The sequence below is a fragment of the Salmo salar genome, chromosome 05, assembly GCF_965601325.2.
Source record: "Salmo salar chromosome 05, fSalSal1, whole genome shotgun sequence".
Taxonomy (NCBI): domain Eukaryota; kingdom Metazoa; phylum Chordata; class Actinopteri; order Salmoniformes; family Salmonidae; genus Salmo; species Salmo salar.
Window position 1 is genome coordinate 64,665,498 of NC_138295.1, and position 20,973 is coordinate 64,686,470.

At 41.4% G+C, this 20,973-nt stretch overlaps 1 protein-coding gene across 1 annotated transcript; it reads left to right on the plus strand.

Moving 5' to 3' along the window:
* Positions 1-7,486: 7,486 nt before the first annotated feature.
* Positions 7,487-19,387, plus strand: LOC106605398 (flotillin-1). The gene is made up of 12 exons (XM_014200990.3): positions 7,487-7,656; positions 8,810-8,871; positions 9,675-9,750; positions 10,105-10,195; positions 10,341-10,484; positions 11,067-11,186; positions 11,586-11,834; positions 12,068-12,249; positions 14,858-14,903; positions 16,384-16,521; positions 16,776-16,940; positions 17,137-19,387. Exons 2-12 carry the CDS (start codon positions 8,829-8,831, stop codon positions 17,161-17,163), a joined length of 1,281 nt encoding a protein of 426 aa, XP_014056465.1. The 5' UTR covers positions 7,487-7,656; positions 8,810-8,828; the 3' UTR covers positions 17,164-19,387.
* Positions 19,388-20,973: the final 1,586 nt, after the last annotated feature.

Genomic DNA, 20,973 nt, shown 5'->3' on the forward strand with positions numbered 1-20,973 from the left:
GCCATCAGCACAAACAATGATGTCATTTGTATGGTAATGAGGAAACTTTCAAAATAAAAGGCCGCATTTCAAAACATTGCAATGTGGATAATTCAAAAGATATTGCATTTTATTCACTGGACACTTCCATTGTGACATCAAGAAAACGCAATGAGTAATTTATGAAAACAAATAAAAAATATGATTTGATTAAAAATGTTAATATATATATATATATATATATATATATATATATATATATATATATATATATATATATATATATATATATATATATATATATATATATATATATATACCAATAATGAAAAAATACAATCAAGGCCATCAGACTGTTAAACAGCCATCACTAACATTGAGTGGCTGCTGCCAACATACTGACTCAAATCCAGCCACTTTAATAATGGACATATCGATGTAATAAATGTATCACTAGCCACTTTAAACAATGCCACTTCATATAACGTTTACATACCCTACATTACTCATCTCATATGTATATACTGTACTCTATACCATCTACTGCATCTTGCCATCTTGATGTAATGTATCACTAGCCACTTTAAACAATGCCACTTTTATATGTCTACATACACTACATTACTCATCTCATATGTATATACTGTACTCTATACCATCCACTGCATCTTGCCTATGCCGTTCTATACCATCACTCATTCATATATATATATTTTATGTACATATTCTTATTCATTCCTTTACACTTGTGTGTATAAGGTAATTGTTGTGAAATTGTTAGGTTAGATTACTCGTTGGATATTACTACATTGTCGGAACTAGAAGCACAAGCATTTAGCTACACTCGCATTAACATCTACTAACCATGTGTATGTGACAAATAACATTTGATTTGATTTGAGAATATTGGGCTGTAGAGAGATAACTTTTCTACCTGTCTCAGCTAAAGTGGGGTGGAAAGTACTCAGTAGGGTCTCTACTAACCAAATGTGTAGTTTTGGATGGGATTGTGTCGTACATACCCAGCAACACATCTTTAAATAGTCTGGTACTATCCATGGTTCTGAAATCAGTGCACAAAAAACAAACAAAAACATATTTTTACAAGTTAAATGTAATGAATATTAACCAGGCTATTAAGACACAGTATAATCAATCACACATTCTGAACAGCAATGGAGAAATGTATTTACAAGTTGTAGGCCGATATGTGATTCTTATCTATTAAGGTTTGCAGTTTTCAGCAAAGGCATAGGACTATTACCTAGTTTAAAAAAAATGATAACAAAGACAAGATTATTTACAAGCTATATTGTCATGATTATGGATCAAGGTCAGCAAAGGGTCTTTTTGTTGAGTTTAAATGGACTACAAGAGACAAGAGGGCTCCATGGCTAACAGTACACAGTATAATGAAGCTTCCAGAACAACAACGGAGAACATTCTTTACAAGTTATAGGCCTCTATGTTTTTCTTTTTCTATCAAGGTTAGCAGTGTACATTAAAGGCCTATTAACCACGTTTTCTAAACCAATAACAGAGACAAGATTGAAAGATAATACATAATACAGAGAGGTGTTTATTATCTATCAAGGTCCAAAGTCATTTTCTGTAGAGTTTAAAGTGTATTACGTAGTACTTTTCTCTCTGATAACTCATATAAAACATACTCGCCCATGCCATTGTGACAAAGCGTATTCACATTGCCCTCTAATGAGACTACTTTAGAGAATCAGTAGTACACATAAACACCACAACTACTACCGTCTGACTGTTTTCTAAAATAGGGACACTGATGAGGAAATTCATAGTTTAGTGTCACATCTACCACAAATCCATGCATTGCCAGATACTGTAATGCCAGTGTCACGGATCCCCCCGGTACTGCTGCTCATTCCGTTCACCAGCTCCGTAGGTCTACCTCACCGCCCTTCTCGGTGTCACTGAACTGGATCATTACCACCAACCCCGGACTGTCATGTCTCATTACACACACCTGGTTCCCATTCCCCTGATTAGTATGTGTATATATGTGCCCCCTGTTGCCTGTTGTCCTTGTTGATTATTGTCTCATGTCTATTGATCTTGTGAGTATCAGTCCTCTGTAGTATCGGCTTTCATGCTACGTGTTATTGTGCACTTGTTATTACGGATCTCGTCTCCTTGTTTAGAGGTTTACACCTCGCTCTTTTGTTTGGATTACATCCCTGTGTTGTGTGTGTGTTGGTTTGTCGTTTTCATTATGTACCTTATTTTGGGTGGCGAAATCAACCCCCCTATTACGTTTTCCTGCGCCTGTCTCCTATCATTATACAGTGACAGCCAGGTATTTCTGAAGTGGAAGGGGTTTATCCTTTCATTTTGGCTTAAGGAATCCACCATTGTAATGCAGTTACTGCTGTTACTATATGTTGCATATCTATGGCAATAACTGTCCAATGTGATTAAGTTCACAGGCACACCCATGCTCAAAAGCCACCAATTGTGCACCATTTCAGGCACATTTGGAATAATCTCTTTTGCTGTCACAAAACGCTCTGTAATTCCTGATTTGCAAAAGACGCAAGGGACATTAACACATTGTTCCTTCAAATGTGACTTCAAAAGATCATTGTACATGTCAATTATTCTATCCTTGAACCACTTGTCATTGCTTAATAATCCATTTTAGTAAGTGGAGGTGGAAGAATTTTGGTTGCCTGTGGAATAGGAAGTTTAGACCTAGATGAGTCCTTTGTGCATTTGTCAGAGCACAGATTATTTCAGTCTTTCTGAAGAAAATGTACTACTTTTTCACTTTTCTTATACCAGATCGAACATTGCTTGCTCCAGGAATTCTTGGTCCTTCTCTAAGGTAATACCATGTATTACGTTGAAGAGAAAGAAGTGGGTGGAGTACAGACACCAGTACTCTGTATTAAACCTGTTGCCCAGCACGAGACCCATTTAAGTTTTCCAGACTGAGTAATTCCAATAACATATTTTATTAAGTGTTTAAATATAGCCTACACAATAGCTTTTAACATGCCAGTATTTATGTACACTTTTAAAAGAAATGCTGGTATAAAAAATACAATATGTCAAATTATCCATTTATTTTTTCAGAGGTGGTTGCAATGTCACACCCTGATCTGGTTCACCTGTCCATGTGATTGTCTCCACCCCCTCCAGGTGTCGCTTATCATTGCCGGTGTATATATCCCTGTCTTGTTTGTCAAGTCAACCAGCGTTTTCCCTTGCTCTTATTTTTCCCCAGTCTCTGTTTGTTTCTAGTCCTGGTTTCGACCCTTGCCTGTCCTGACTCCGAACCCGCCTGCCTGACCACTCTGCCTGTTCTGACTACCAGCCTGCCTATCCCCTTGTACTGTTTTGGACTTGGATCTGGTTTCTGACCCCTGCCTGGCCTGACATCGAGACTGCCTTTCGTCTGGTACTGTTTGGACTCTAACCTGGTTTATGAACTCTTGCCTGTACCCGACCTGCCTTTGCCTACTCCCTTTGTTAAAATAATCGGAGCTCTAACATCTGCCTCCTGTGTCTGCATTTGGGTCTTGCCTTGTGCCTTTAGAGGCAATGCAGTGAAAAACAGTTGTACTGCACTAGAGTGCAACGCAAATGGATATTCCCAAATGTAGTATTTTTTTTGCAGGGGGACTCTTATTTGTATATATTTTTTTAAAACCTGTGATCGTGCTGCCCGCATAACATCCTATTGCTAGGAGAATGGTAATCCTCGAGTGATTTTCATATTATAGGGTGGGGATCAATTTAATTCCCATTCGTACCCCATTCACGAAGTGTATTGCAATTATACTTATCAACAACTACATTCCTACTTATGAAAATTACATTAACCTCTGCTCTGTTTCATTTCAAAGTTGTTTTATTTTGGGGGGGGGTGTCCAACTGAAGGGTGTCCATTTTTTTTTTAAATGACCCCATCCCCAACATTAACAAATATTTTCACATGACCCTCCCTTTGTACTGTAAAATAAATTGCACACCCTCCCCCCTCATAGAATTAACTCATGTTTACTACCACAACTGTGGCTGTATTAATAAATGTGGATATCGACTGCCACTTCAGCATGCTTTTGTGGCACAGTCACCTTGTCTGGGAGATTTACATGTTGATCAAAACGTCATGTGTGGTGGCTAATTTCTGCATTACCAAATGAGGAGAGTTACAAACTTCACACAAGTCAGAGTTATACTTAACTACATCTTTAATTAAGATTGACTTTCAATGATGCAGTATTTCTAATGAACCATTGAAAAGTGATTACACAAAAGTACAAAGATCTTTTATACCCAAGATCCACCCTTCAACGTACATGACGAACAACAGATCTTAGGGACTGTTCACAAAGGGACCTTATACTTTAGAAAGGAGTATCCCTTAGCCAGATAACATTCGCTATAAATTATCATTCAGTTTGGTCCCTAATGACGAGGTTCTAATCTTGTTCCTGGTACTTCATAATACAAAAACACCATCTCATCCAATGGCATATCAATTGTCAACTCTAGATACTCCCATCTCAAGTAAACCCCCTCTTGATCCCACTCCTGGACAAGCTCACTGAGGGGAGTGACTTGCGCACAGACATTGTGGAGACAAGTAATTGGTTCCCCATTAATCAAGCCATCCCTTCACATGGTTTAACAGATACATTCACATATGAAGACAATGTTTCATTCTGTCCTCTTCAGGGACATGTAAAAGACAAGCCTGACCTCTCCCCTCTCTGGGCCCCAAGTGACTGAGCCCCAGCTAAGGGAAAAGTGCAACTGAAAAACACCAGAGTCTAAAGGGATACTTTCTAATGATAAGTATCTCACATAAACATATTATGCTAATAAAACATCTTAATTATCTATGTTACCCAACTAATTCTGATTCATCTGCCACACATGCCAGGGTAAGCCCTTGTGCTTCTTAAATCCCTTATGGGAAAAGTGGAGTGTAAAAATTATTGGAACCGTTTTCCTGTTTGACTGCTAGATTTATCGGTATTATGACGCCTCCACTGTGGGACTCTATAGCCTACATGATAAGATATTATGGTTGAAAGTGCGAGATTATTTTTATTTGTCAAACAGCAGCCATGCATCGATCATGTCACCAGAATAAGACACTTGATATTTATTGAAAGGAGCATCGAGATCATCACCGTGAACATTCACCACCCTGTGAATTTCACCAATTTATTTCATCTGTAGCCTAATAAACTGAATGCTTTCTGATGTCATTACATTTTTTTATCTTACATGTACTTTACTCCCACAAAAAGGTTGGCTGGAGACCTGTACGCTGTTATTCAAATTACATTTTCACTGCAGCCTAAGAGTATAATTTTGTACTCACTTAAACAATGATTCATTGCATTGTGGTGTTGTAGGCTAGTCTATGTAGGATAATTGTATTGTCCCTAAATAAGATTAATAGGGGAGCTTTTTGAGCTGCATGTCTCATGTCTTCACTGTTCAAATCAAATTGTATTTGTCACATGCGCCAAATACAACAGTGTGAAATGCTTACTTACTAGCCCTTAACCAACAATGCAGAGTAAAACAAAGGTTTGCTAAATAGACTAAAGAAAAAATAGTAACACAAACTAATAACGAGGCTATATACAAGGGTACCAGTACCGAGTCAATGTGGAAGGCTACGGATTAGTTGAGGTAATATGTACATGTAGGTAGTGGTAAAGTGACAATGCATAGATAATCAATAGAGTGTGTGTGTGTGTGTGTGTGTGTGTGTGTGTGTGTGTGTGTGTGTGTGTGTGTGTGTGTGTGTGTGTGTGTGTGTGTGTGTGTGTGTGTGTGTGTGTGTGTCATCAATATGCAGGTGTGTGTTGGAGTGTCAGTGTGGTTAGAGTCCAGTGAGTGTACATCGAGCCTGTGCAAGAGAGTCAGTGCAAAACAATAAGAATAAAACAAGGGGGTCAATGCAAATAGTTTCATGTACAATGATGCACCTTGCCTCTCTGCCTATCAGCTATTCATAGTTTTTCTTGTGGGTTCATATTGAAAATGTATCCAGCTTTGAATGCTTATATGTGTGGTATGATTGCTAGTTAGCTTATTGCAGACCTTGACAAATGATCCACCTTCCACTACTATTACTATGAATGGTGGATAGAAGACAGGATCAGTGTTGCCAACTAATTTTCAGGGTAAGTTGCTAGAGGCAGGTTGATTTGTTGCTAAATGACGTTGTGATGTCATTGCGTTATAACGTAAAACTGCGTCATTACGTTGAATACACAATAACGTTACTCAAATTGACTGGCCATCTCGGCAAAAAATATGATTTTACATTTGTTCAGGTACAGACTCCCACTCTGTTCTGTACTTCTGGCTGTACAATTTTCATTGAGACATGTTGATTGATGTAAGTTCTGTTCAAGATCAAACATTCGTGACCAACTATATTCATTGGGTTTGGCTCGTCGAACCCGCACTACTGCTGCTGCAGTCAGCCAACAATGATTTGCAATTTACTGAAATTGCTGCTGGCTGTGCATGAGCTGAGCGCTTGCTGCTGACGTCACACATAACGCACTTTTGCAGCCAGGCACGTGTGTTGTGACTGAATGTGTGACAGACAAAATCGTTTTTGTGTCATTTAGAGGGAAAATGCGTGCACTTTTCAAAAGTTGCTAAAAGTTCCAAATACATTTTTTAAAAGTAGCAAAATTTGTTGCTAGTTGCTGTTTGAAAAAAAAGTTGCCAGGGCAGTCTGAAAAGTTGCAAAATCTAGCAACAAAATTGCTAAATTGGCATCACTGGACAGGATAGACAGACTGGCAGACTATATTGACCTGTGGTATTAAAAGTTAGCATCCCGAAAAGCGTAGTGTATAAGGGAAGTACCAAAACACCTTAATGTAGGGGATGTGCATGCAAGCAGATGAGGAAATGTGGCTAGGATAGAAGAAATAATGCAAAAGAGCGAATGTAAACCAGGGAAAAAACGCACTACCCTCCCCTGTGCCCAAGAATAAAAGAAAAAACACTCCCCAAAGCAAAATGTTAGACCAGGGAAAAAATGCACTACCCTCCCCTGTGCCCAATAATTACAAAAAAAAACACTCCCCAAAGCCAGTATTTCTACTTTACACATTCATCTACTGCACATCTACCATTCCAGTGTTTAATTGCTATATTGTATTTACTTCGCCACCATGGACTATTTATTGCCTTACCTCCCTTATCCCACCTCATTTGCACACACTGTATATATACTTATTTTTCTACTGTATTATTGACTGTATGTTTGTTTACTCCATGTGTAACTGTATGTGTCGAATTGCTATGCTTTATCTTGGCCAGGTCGCAGTTGTAAATGAGAACTTGTTGTCAACTTGCCTACCTGGTTAAATAAAGGTGAAATAAAATAAAAATTAATAAATACATTTACAACCCCGCCCGTCCTTAACGTTTCCCTAGGTAACGAATGTCTGCAGTTTGACCACCAGAGGACGTTATTTCAACTATACTCCTAGGGGGCGTGGTCAGCATTGCTCTCCATTAAGTCACGTTAAGTAACATTTTGTTGCAATTCCAGTATTTGAGCCAGTCGTCAAGTCACGTAAATCGGAGGATATTCGAACCCTATTGAGTGTACACGACGATTTATGAAAACATATCTTTAGGGAGAATCGATTGGTAAGTTACAGTAGGCAAGATAAAAAATATCTGTTTCTTTTTTGTGGTTGTTATGGACCTAGCTAGCGTAACGTAAAAATGTGATTTTCACCCAGCAAGCTTAAACTAGCATACTAGCTAATTTGGTTGAGGCGGGGGCAAAGTAGCAAGTTAGCTAGCTAGCTACGTACTTGACTGTGGTTAGACTTTGCTGTGATCTGAGAGAAATATAATCTTTGCTGTGGTTCATGGGGAGTGATGTGAAGCCGTGAGACAGATTAGGGTGGGTCAGTATGGGTGACAGCCCACGGCTATAGTAAATGCACTAGCTAACGTTAGCTATCTGCTGTATTTAACATTCACGTTGTTGATGTAACTAACTAGTTATAATAACCAGAGACTGTAGAGAAACTATCTCTGTGGTAACTATGTAGCTAGCTGTAACATATTGGCAGACGGTAACTATTATAATGTAACTTCCGGCATAAGCCATGGATTCACGAACGACACTGTTGGAGTATCCACATGGCTAATTTAACCTCCCATCAATCTGCTTAGATCCCAGAAGAGATGGAACTCCTCTGTCCCATTCTGCCAAATAGCGTTCTTTGTAAACTGTAATCTGTTCTACACCCACCCAGACTGTCACTTTTTCCAAAGTTGATTGCACTGCTTTTTGTCAGCATAAGTACTAACCACAAAGTAACCGCCATCTAGTTACCACAACACATTCTCTGTTATTCCACTAGCTTGTACATTTCCTTATAAACAGGAAGTAAAGTATCAAAGGCAAATTGTGTGTGTGTGTGGGAAGTTGTGTTGGGTCTGCCAATTTGGTCTTTGGCTTGGGTGATTGACATGAACAATGTTTATTGAGGCTCCACGCTACTGTACCAGATCGGATGAACAAGTGACTGTCAGACACACAACTTGAGGCACTAGGCCTACTTCATCACTTATATTTACATTTTAAACGTTATTTTAATTAGCTCTAAGATCTCAAGGCTGTGTTTACATTTATGATTACATGTGCAGCTGTGTTATTGACCTCCTAGGCCTTAGCTATTTGGAATTGGAACTAGCAGCAAAACACTAGTACTAACTCAGGGACAATTGAAAGATTAGGCCAACCAAGTGGAGACTGTCTAATGATGTTGACAATCTTCTCTAACAGCTTTTAGGTCCAAATCAAGATGTTCCACACATGTGGACCCAATGAAGCCATGGTGGTGTCTGGTAAGATGTTTAGTTTTATGTGTTAATATTTATTAACATAATCTTACATGACACAATACAGAACCCTCCAAAAAAAACAGGTTGGGCAATCTACCCAACCTTACCCCCAGCGCCCTACATGGCCCAATATTGTTATGACTCTTCTTGAAACTGTAATAGGCCCATGTTGTTTACTGTATGTGATTGTTTACAATACAAGTAACAGTAAATGTAATGCAGGGCCATGTGACATGTGACTCACTTTGGCCTATCATGAAGTGTCATGTGTTACCATTTAGTAACTCTAGGCCACTTTCAGTTGTCAAACTTTGCTGATAGAAAAGTCATTAATAGAGCCAACATGATTTGTTGATCGACATGTCGGAGAGGCAAATTTGTTCTATGTTACATATTTCTATCTGAATGTTCCAAAACGTCGTGTCCTGCTGAATGCGCCCGGATGTCACAGTGTGTAGTAAACCAGGACAGGAAACTGTAATCAGGTTCAGCTCAAACCGTACAGTATTTTGTTTACATTTTACAATACCAGCTGTCGATAGGCTAGCTCCTCACTTACATTGTATTGTATGGAATGTTGTGCTGCAATGTAGTCCTATATGTAGGTAAATTAATGTCATAGACTCACTGTGTACATTCCATCTTAATTGTGTGCAGTACTGTGTTGACAGAGAGTATAGCCTAATGTAATCTCATCTCTCTCATATTTTCAAATAACCCACTCTTTTAGTATATACTAAGGCTACATTTTTTACTTTTCTTTGTCAAAGACTGATTGCCCTCTCTCTCCTTCGCTTCTCCTCCAGGCTTTGGCCGTTCCCCTCCTCTAATGATCGCTGGAGGAAGAGTGTTTGTCCTCCCCTGTATTCAACAGATCCAGAGGTGGCTTTCTCTCCCTCCCCTTCTTCTTTCAGTTATCTATCCATCTGTTCATCTATCCAGGTTTCATTCAGGGATTCTATTCATGTATAGAGAAAAAGGCCCCATAGTCTCTGTGTATCCTCTACTGAGTAAGCCTATATAAATGCCAGGCTACTATTTGAAGTTTATAATGCAACACAATCTGTCATTTGTAGCCTCCACCTGTAGTTGTGGTTACTCTCTCTGTCTGACTCACTTTCTCCTCCCTCTCGCTATTCCCCTTTTCTATTCTCATTGTACTTTCCCTCTTTGAACCACATACCCCCTTCTCTCTCTCTCTCTCTCTCTCTCTGTGTGTCTCTCGGTGTCTGTTAGGATCACTCTGAACACCCTGACTCTGAATGTGAAGAGTGATAAGGTGTACACTCGTCATGGAGTGCCCATCTCTGTCACTGGCATCGCCCAGGTATGGACTTAGAAATCATCCCCTAGCCCCTACACACTTCGTGTACATGTGAAAGTAGCCATGTATTCTGATTGGATAGGTATAATTGACCTCACAGGTCAAATAGGGATTCCAAATGTGACCTTTGACCTATAACCTCTGACAGGTGAAGATCCAGGGTCAGAACAAGGAGATGCTGGCCACGGCCTGTCAGATGTTCATGGGGAAGTCTGAGGCTGAGGTCTCCAACATCGCCCTGGAAACACTGGAGGGGCACCAGAGGGCCATCATCGCCCATCTGACTGTTGAGGTAGGCTACACACCGCACCATGTCCTGATAAAGGGCATGTGTTGCCTCTGGTGCCCCTTTCTCTTCCTAAAGGAGTGCCTTGGTCTTTTGAATTGCTGAATGTCTCACTGACTTCCAGCTACAAGCCATAGCTTGTTTTTCCTCATTGTTGACCTTTCTCATGACTTACCTAAAATGCTGGCAAACCTGCCTGGAAACTCAGCGCAATAATGGATTATAGTTATTATAACGTATGTAATAACAAGTCTCCTTTCATTCCCAAGGTCTGTTGTTTTACTTCCTGTGTAGCTCTGGCTGATCTCCTCTGTATGCTACGGGTCCCCCCCCCCCCCCCCATGTAGATACACAAATACTAGAAGGGACAAAGCCAATTTGACAGGAACACTCATGGGTACACTCGTTATGGCTGGTCCACCCTTATCCCCCTCTTGTCCTGTGTGACTCAGTTAGTAGAGTATGGCGCGTGCAACGCCAGGGTTCATAGGTTCGATCCCCGTTGGGGCCACCAATATGAAAATGTATAAAAGTGACTGGTAAATGGAATGTATATTATTTATTATTATTAATGTCCTTCCCCTGTAGGAGATCTACCAGGACCGTAAGAAGTTCTCTGAGCAGGTGTTCAAGGTGGCCTCCTCTGACCTGGTCAACATGGGCATCGGCGTGGTCAGCTACACGCTCAAAGACGTTCATGACGACCAGGTTTGTTCTCTCTGACAAATATACAGCGACGTTACAGTATGAAGGTCACACAAGGATTGTTGTTACAGAATACAGTCTGAAATTGAGATATTGGCACAGATTTGGTACAATGTTGATGTCTTTTAAAAGTCAGTGTTCGAGAATGCAAGACAAATTCCTGCACAGAAATAATTGTTTACTGTTTTGTTTATGTTCGTAACCAGTTTATAGTAGCAATAAGTCCCAAGGTGGTGTGGTATATTGCCAATATTCCACGGCTAAGGGCTGTTCTTAGACACGATGCGAAGGGGAGTCCCTGGATACATTCCTTAGCTGTGGTATATTGGCCATATCAGCCAATCACATGCTGGACCCAAACTACCATGTTTCTAATAATAATAATAACACTGTCTCTGTCAGGACTACCTCAACTCCCTGGGTAAAGCTAGGACAGCTCAGGTGCAGAAGGATGCCAGGATCGGAGAGGCTCAGTACAAACGAGACGCGGTGATCCGTGAGGCCCAGGCCATGCAGGAGAAGGTGTCGGCCCAGTATCTGAATGAGATCGAGATGGCCAAAGCCCAGAGAGACTACGAGCTGAAGAAGGCCTCCTACGACTACGAGGTCAACACCAAGAAGGCAGAGTCTGAGATGGCCTATCAGCTGCAGGTATCCTGCCACCAAACACTGGGCCGTGCAATAATCCTCTCATTCAGACACGCAACACAGCTGAGGCAGTGTGTCGTGTTCTAATAATGGAAAATATTCACGTTTATTTACACAGGGCAGAATCCTAACTTGAGATATGAGCATGATCCTCAAATTCCCCCCACTGCCATCACTTTTGATGTAAAGTGTCTGAGTGTTCTTTCTAAATCCGTTGTATTATTGGGGTTATGTAGGTGGCGAAGACGAAGCAGCGGATTGAGGAGGAGACGATGCAGGTGAAGGTGGTGGAGAGGTCTCAGCAGATCATGCTCCAGGAGCAGGAGATCACCCGCAAGGAGATGGAGCTGGAGGCCAAGGTGAAGAAGCCTGCTGAGGCAGAGAGATACCGTCTGGAGAGACTGGCTGAGGCTGAACGGTATGTTACAATACCAAGGGCATCATTTAGAAACATTTCGTAAGCACAAAATATGCCCCAAAACCTACATGCGCCAGTTTTTACACAAAAGTTGTCAGTTATAAAAAGGAAACTTGAGGGGAGAATGTATTTCTCCTCCTGCCGACTCTAGACCATGTGTAAACAACGTTACTAGTGGGTGAAGTTATTGCATTGTTAAAAGGCAAAGGTAACCTTGTGCAAATGGAGAATATGCAGTTGAAGTCGGAAGTTTACATACACTTAGGTTGGAGTCATTAAAACTAGTTTTTCAACCACAAATTTCTTGTTAACATACTATAGTTTTGGCACCTCGGTTATTAAGTAATTTTCCCAACAATTCTTTACAGACAGATTATTTCACTTATAATTCACAAAATCACAATTCCAATGGGTCAGAAGTTAACATACACTAAGTTGACTGTGCCTTTAAACAGCTTGAAAAATTCCAGAAAATGATGTAATGGCTTTAGAAGCTTTTGATAGGCTAATTGACGTCATTTGAGTCAATTGGAGGTGTACCTGTGGATTTATTTAAAGGCCTACCTTCAAACTCAGTGCCTCTTTGCTTGACATCATGGGGAAATCAAAAGAAAACAGCCAAGACCTCAGAAAAAAATCTCTAGCCCTCCACAAGTCTGGTTCATCCTTGGGAGCAATTTCGAAACTCCCGAAGGCACCAGGTTCATCTGTACAAACAATAATACGCAAGTATAAACACCATGGGACCACGCAGCCGTCATACCGCTCAGGAAGGAGACGCGTTCTGTCTCCTAGAGATGAACGTACTTTGGTGTGAAAAGTGCAAATCGATCCCAGAACAACAGCAAAGGACCTTGTGAAGATGCTGGAGGAAACGGGTACAAAAGTATCTATATCCACAGTAAAACGAGTCCTATATCGACATAACCTGAAAGGCCGCTCAGCAAGGAAGAAGCCACTGCTCCAAAACCGCCATAAAAAAGCCAGACTACGGTTTGCAACTGCACATGGGGACGAAGATCGTACTTTTTGGAGAAATGTCCTTTGGTCTGATGAAACAAAAATATTACTTTTTGGCCAAAATGACCATCGTTATGTTTGGAGGAAAAAGGGGGATGCTTGCAAGCTGAAGAACACCATCCCAACTGTGAAGCACGGGGGTGGCAGCATCATGTTGTGGGGTGCTTTGCTGCAGGAGGGACTGGTGCACTTCACAAAATGGATGGCATCATGAGGAGGAAAATTATGTGGATATATTGAAGCAACATCTCAAGACATCTGTCAGGAATTTAAAGCTTGGTCGCAAATGGGTCTTCCAAATGGACAATGACCCCAAGCATACTTCCAAAGTTGTGGCAAAATGGCTTAAGGACAACAAAGTCAAGGTATTGGAGTGGCCATCACAAAGCCCTGATCTCAATCCTATAGAAAATTTGTGGGCATAATTGAAAAGGCGTGTGTGTGTGTGAGCCAGGAGGCCTACAAACCTGACTCAGTTACACCAGCTCTGTCAGGAGGAATGGGCCAGAAATTCACCAAACTTATTGTGGGAAGCTTGTGGAAGGCTACCTGGAACGTTTGACCCAAGTTAAACAATTTAAAGGCAATGCTGCCAAATACACTTAATTAGTATGTAAACTTCTGACCCACTGGGAATGTGATGTAAGAAATAAAAGCTGAAATAAATCATTCTCTCTCCTATTATTCTGACATTTCACATTCTTAAAATAAAGTGGTGATTCTAACTGACCTAAGACAGGGAATTTTTACTAGGATTAAATGTCAGGAATTGTGAAAAACTGAGTTTAAAGGTGTATATGAACTTCCGACTTCAACTGTATGATGATACTCTTATTCATAACTAAAAAAACAAGTAGCTAAATATTATAGCAAGATGCATTCATTTGCTGTTAATTTTGCCTTCTAAAATATTGATCATTGCAGAATGAATTCCTTATTTTCTGGTCATGAGGTCATATTCCTGAGGTAGCCATACAACAAATTACCATGAACATCTCTCATTTTTAATTGGACCCATTAGATAGGCTGTTCTATATATATTTTTAAATGGTCTAGCTAGCCTATGCATCCAACAGGAATCACAGTTTATAACAGACAGTTGATTTGAGTCTGTGGTTGATGTTTTACATTGAAGTGTGTAGGCTACAGCTGTAAGTAGCCCTACTGTAGTTGTCATTTTTATCCAGGCACACCATGTTTCAGAATTCGCGGGCAGTGCAGCATATTTATGTTCGGGGGGGGAAAAGTGACTGCAAAACATTATTGCGTTCAAACGATCTGTTAACAGGTCCACAACAATTTGCAATTGTTTCTTTCTTTCAGGAACGGTCAGATACACCCAGAACATTTCATCAAGTTCACCACTATTTCCTTTACATACTGCTTTGGCCTAATTCCAATACTTCTAAAGTATACAGCAAATAAAGGCCTTATTGTCACCATAAATATGATGGGGGTATGTTCTGTAGTAGTTACAGTAGTCCTGGACAGTGAGTCCTGTTAAACTGAGAAAGAGACTTTTCTAGTGCTCCAACATTTGCTCAGTTCAGCTCAACTCAAACGGTCTCTGTCCTTCTCTCTTTCACAGTGCACAGCTCATCATGGAGGCTGAGGCAGAGGCAGAGTCCATCAGAGTGAGTTCAGCAGCACCTCTCCTCTATCACTCCCCTCCACTTTCCTGTCACTCCTGTTATGTCTCTTCACCCCCAGTACAATAGCTGTCTGATATGCCTCCTGTCCTAGCTTCTCCCCTGACACCCTGTCACCCTCCTGACAGACTTTCCACCCTCTCATTCATCCACTTGCTCTCTCTTTCTCCCTCCCCTCTCTCCATATTGAGGTTGGTGTTCTCTGTTCCACTTCCTGTCTCTATTCTAACTTCCCTGTCTCCTTTGTAGACATCGCTTACTTGCATTAATTTAACCTTACTTTAGGATAAGTTCTCTCTCTTTCTTCCTGTTTCATATATTATACACATCCTTATTAATCAGTCTTACTAACAGTCCATTTCACATTTGGATTTATTTTTCATAGAACAACCACCCTCCTGTGTCTCGCGGTTCAGATGCATTGGTATATACTCAGTTTATTAGGTACACCACCCCATTCATGAAAATGGTTCGCTCCTACAGACAGTGAGTCACGTGGCCGTGGCTTGCTATATAAAGCAGGTAGACAGTCATCTGAATGGGCAAAATGATTGACCTAAGCGACTTTGAGCGTGGTATGATCGTCTGCGCCAGGCGCACTGGTTCCAGTATCTCAGAAACGTCCGGCCTCCTGGGCTTTTCACGCATGGCAGTGTCTAGGGTTTACTGAGAATGGCAGTGTCTAGGGTTTACTGAGAATGGCAGTGTCTAGGGTTTACTGAGAATGGCAGTGTCTAGGGTTTACTGAGAATGGCAGTGTCTAGGGTTTACTGAGAATGGCAGTGTCTAGGGTTTACTGAGAATGGTCCGACAAACAAAAAGCGTCCAGTCACTGGCTGTCCTGTGGGCAAAAACAGCTTGTTGATGAGAAGTCGAAGGAGAATGGCAATAATCGTGCTAAGAGGCGGGCCACAAACAGGCAAGTAACGGAACAGTACAACAGTGGTGTGCAGAACCACACCTCGGAAAGCACAACTCGTCGGTCCTTGTCACGGATTGGCTATTGCAGCAGACGACCACACCAGGTTCCACTCCTATCAGCTAAAAAACAAGAAGAGGCTCCAGTGGGCACGGGACCACCAACACTGGACAACCGAGGAGTGTAAAAACATTTCATGGTCCGACGAATCCCGCTTCCTGTTGCGTCATGCTGATGGTAGAGTCAGGATTTGGCCTAAGCAGCATGAGTCCATGGCCCCATCCTGCCTGGTGTCAACGGTACAGGTTGGTGGGGGTGGGGTAATGGTGTGGGCAATGTTTTCTTGGCACAAGTTAAGTCCCTTGATACGAGTTATTGAGCAACGTTTCCATGCCCCGGAGAATTTAGGCTGTTCTGGACCCGCCCAGGTACTAGATATACCTAATAAACTGGAAACTGAGTGTGTTCTTATTTTCTTCCGTATATACACCCTTTGGTTATTTGAACTATGTGTTCTCTCTCCTTGTGTCTGTCCTGTCTGTGTAGATGAGGGGCGATGCTGAGGCGTTTGCTCTGGAGGCTAAAGGTCGTGCCGAGGCAGAGCAGATGGCTAAGAAGGCTGAGGCCTTTAAACAGTACGGGGAGGGAGCCATGGTGGACATGCTGCTGGAGAAACTACCACTGGTCAGTCACACTGGGAGTAGGACTGGTTCTACTAGAGACTGGGAGGGTGCATGGATAGGGAGAAGGATTGATGGGAAAGCGATTCAGTAGATGGATGGAGAGATGCTGGATGGATGCATAAATGGTCAGAGTATGTAAGGATAGATGGATGACAGATTGATTAGATGACAGACGGACATGTAGTGTACTGTTACTGCAGTCCTGTCTGCTGCTGTTCTCTTCCTGAAGCTGCCATCACTCTTCCTGTCCTCTAGATAGCAGAGGAGATCAGCAGGCCCCTCTCCATGGCCCAGAAGGTTACCATGGTTTCCAGCGGCGGCGGTGAGGTGGGCGCGGCCAAGCTGACCGGAGAGGTTCTGGACATCATGACCAGACTACCAGCTGCTGTGGAGAAACTCACTGGAATCAACATCTCACAGGTCTCTGTGTGTGTGTGTGTGTGTGTGTGTGTGTGTGTGTGTGTGTGTGTCTGTGTGTGTGTGTGTGTGTGTGTGTGTGTGTGTGTGTGTGTGTGTGTGTGTGTGTGTGTGTGTGTGTGTGTGTGTTCATATACAGTACGTGTATGTGAACATATTTGTCGACAAACACTGACATTCTCTCCCCTTCTTTCCACAGGTTGGCCTGTCCACCCGAATGGGCTGAGAATGGAGCCCAGTGACTGAGACAGTCTGCACTGTCAGACCAGGAACTCCAGACTGCCTCCTTGTGCCTATAATTACTATTACCTAGTGTAGTTGTCTGTCTGCATGCCTGTCTGCATGCCTGTGTTAGCACTGTAGTCTTTCTTAGGGCATGTCTCAGCACTCTTATTGGCACTGATCTGGAAACAGAGGATGGGTCAAAGTTGTAGGCCTACTGTGGGACTTTGTTTCTCCTGGTCATTCATATCTCTGTTAGATCAGCTTGGATGAAGGAAAGGAAAGCACTTTGGACTAGCATGACACAGCCTTAGTAGTTCTGGTAGTAACTAGCCTCTTTTTCCCGTCCGTTATTCAGTGTGTTTTAATCACTGCTTCAAGCCTGCTTTTCTGTCTCCCTCTGTTACAGGTTTGGGTCCATATAAACTGTTCCACTGTCACATAGTTGTGTTTTAGTTGTAATTGATAGAATATTATTTCATTGGGATGTGGTTGAGAAAGGATGTTTTCATTCTCAGTGCCTTTTGTTGTTCATAGGAAATAATCGTGTCTGTTTGAGGTCGTCCATTTCATTGTTGGGTTTGTCAGCTGATTGTTTTGTCGACATTTGCAGTTGTTCTGTAAGGTAGTCTGTCTTGTTCTGAGCATGGTTGGCTAGCTAGTTGCTATCAATTGCTTTGCAAATGAAGAAGAAATGCTCTTTACTGTCACTGTGGACATATCTTCATTTCTGTTTTAAAGTCTAATTAATCATATCAATACAAGCCATATTACAGTAGAAGCCAAGTTGCATACAGATAATGCTGATTTGTGTTTTTTTTTTGCCATGACTCTGCCATTTGTGTGGGATGAAATCACAAACTATATGATGGGTTGACACTAAACCTCTTCTCTCTGTTGGTACAATACTGGCATAGACACAATCGATGGAGTACTGAATTTGATGGTACCTAATCTCATTTTCCAAAGCAAAAAAAAGTAAGGAACTACAGATTCTCTGTTACTATAGTGTTGTTTATCCAACAGACAGATTGTCATATACACCATTATGGCTTAGTTCCAGTGTGTTTTTAAACTTATTAGACAGACAGGCCTTAGATCTGAGCTTCTACTGTGCTGAAACTGTATAAAGGCTGAGATTTTCTGTGAAGTGATTGGAAGGAAGGAAGGAAGGAAGGAAGGTGGGTGGGAGGAGGGAGGGAGCAGACTGGGGTTTTCCTGCTGAAGACTAACCTCAGAAGTCTCTTTATCTAGGTCTGGCGTACTGTCAGTCACGTGGTGCCTGGTGGATGTGCTGTTTGAGGTGTAGTTATGTGTGTAGGAGGGGAATGGCGAAACTAGCCTGGGTGCCAGTCTGTTTCTGCTCTCTTGTCAACTCCTTATCGAATTGTCATGCCAAACGTGTTTCCCTTGACAATGTCAATGGAACAGGCAAAAGCACAAACAGACCTGGGACCAGGCTACAGACACGACTGTTGTGGAGTTCCATGTTTGGTCCAGTGGGGTATACAGGGACCTTCTGTAGACTGGAGTAGACAATATACATTTTAATCAGATGTGTTGATTAATCAGGAGCTATCCTTTTGTATCGTAATCTTATCATTAGACTGGTCTATTTTTCCAGATTTTCTATGTGGTGCTGATCACATCCCTGTTTGATCCTTTTTGTAGTATAGGGTTGTTGTTAGGGACTGGTTCTATACCATAGAAATAGAATCCTTCTATGTTCTATATCACCGCTCAGGATTCTAGAAGCTACTTCTCTCTAGCTGATTGCATTTCCCAAAGCTTACATGCTCTCTGGCTGTCTATGCATTTTGTTACCGTCAAGTGCCTGACTAAGTTGAAAGTTTGCCATTTTTCTCTCAACCTAAAGGCTAAACTATCACCCCAGGTTAAACATTGTAACAACCTATAGAGGCATGCTATGTTCTAAAGATATTAATGAAAGCCAATTTTGCCAAACCAATACTACTGCTTTCACTTATGCACACACCTGTATATTATGTCATAATGTCAATGATTTGTGACTTTTAACCTTTTTCTGTACTGTAGCTGCTCTTAGTTAAATATGATTTCTGTGATTGTATTTCCGTCTATGCTTCGTTGACTTGCCAAGATAATGCCTGGCCTTCCATGTACAGTGGCTTGCGAAAGTATTCACCCCCCCTTGGCATTTTTCCTATTTTGTTGCCTTACAACCTGGAATTAAAATAGATTTTTGCGGGGTTTGTATCATTTGATTTACACAACATGCCTACCACTCTGAAGATGCAAAATATTTTTTCTTGTGACACAAACACGAAATAAGACACAACTGAACTTGAGCAAACATAAACTATTCACCCCCCCCCCAAAGTCAATACTTTGTAGAGCCACCTTTTGCAGCAATTACAGCTGCAAGTCTCTTGGGGTATGTCTCTATAAGCTTGGCACATCTAACCACTGGGATTTTTGCCCATTCTTTAAGGCAAAACTGCTCCAGCTCCTTCAAGTTGGATGGGTTCCGCTGGTGTACAGCAATCTTTAAGTCATACCACAGATTCTCAATTGGATTGAGGTCTGGGCTTTGACGAGGCGATTCCAAGACATTTAAATGTTTCCTCTTAAACCACTCAAGTGTTGCTTTAGCAATATGCTTAGGGTCATTGTCCCAGTCTCAAATCTCTGGAAGACTGAAACAGGTTTCCCTCAAGAATTTCCCTGTATTTAGCACCATCCATCATTCCTTCAATTCTGACCAGTTTCCCCAGTCCCTGCTGATGAAAAACATCCCCACAGCATGATGCTGCCACCACCATGCTTCACTGTGGGGATGATATTCTCGGGGTGATGAGAGGTGTTGGGTTTGCGCCAGACATAGCGTTTTCCTTGATGACCAAAAAGCTCAATTTTAGTCTCATCTGACCAGAGTACCTTCTTCCATATGTTTGGGGAGTCTCCCACATGCCTATTGGCTAACACCAGACGTGTTTGCTTATTTTTTTTCTTTAAGCAATGGCCTTTTTCTGGCCACTCTTCCGTAAAGCCCAGCTCTGTGGAGTGTACGGCTTAAAGTGGTCCTATGGACAGATACTCCAATCTCTGCTGTGGAGCTTTGCAGCTCCTTCAGGGTTATCTTTAGTCTCTTTGTTGCCTTTCTGATTAATGCCCTCCTTGCCTGGTAGTGAGTTTTGGCCCTCTCTTGGTAGGTTTGTTGTGGTGCCATATTCTTAAAAAAAAATTAATAATGGATTTAATGGTGCTCCGTGGGATGTTCAAAGTTTTTGATATTTTTTTTTCTAACTCAACCCTGATCTGTACTTCTCCACAACTTTGTCCCTGACATTTTTGGTGAGCTCCTTGGTCTTCATGTTGGTGCCCCTTGCTTAGTGGTGTTGCAGACTTTGGGGCCTTTCAGAACAGGTGTATATATACTGAGATCATGTGACACTTAGATTGCACACAGGTGGACTTTATTTAACTAATTATGTGACTTCTGAAGGTAATTGGTTGCACTAGATCTTATTAAGGGGGTGAGTACATATGTGCGCACCACTTTTCAGTTTAAACTTTTTGAAGCAAGTAATTCTTTTCATTTCACTTCACCAATTTTGACTATTTACATGAAATAAAAATTAAAATCTATTTTAAATGACAGGTTGTAATGCAACAAAATAGGTAAAACACCAAGGGGGGTGAATACTTTTGCAAGGCACTGTAGTGTAAACTTTTAATTCAAGTGCACTAAGTTATGAATATTATTGTAACATTATATAAACACAAACTGTCTGATTTCTTAACTCAAACCATTTGTTGTTTCTTCAGTGTGTTT

What these genes read in the sequence shown, in the direction of transcription:
- LOC106605398 (XM_014200990.3), top strand. Translation starts at nt 8,829, where the DNA reads ATGTTCCACACATGTGGACCCAATGAAGCCATGGTGGTGTCTG. An exon ending in AAGACGTTCATGACGACCAG is followed by an intron (nt 11,187 to 11,585) that starts GTTTGTTCTCTC and finishes TGTCTCTGTCAG; the next exon opens with GACTACCTCAACTCCCTGGG. An exon ending in CAGAGGCAGAGTCCATCAGA is followed by an intron (nt 14,904 to 16,383) that starts GTGAGTTCAGCA and finishes CTGTCTGTGTAG; the next exon opens with ATGAGGGGCGATGCTGAGGC.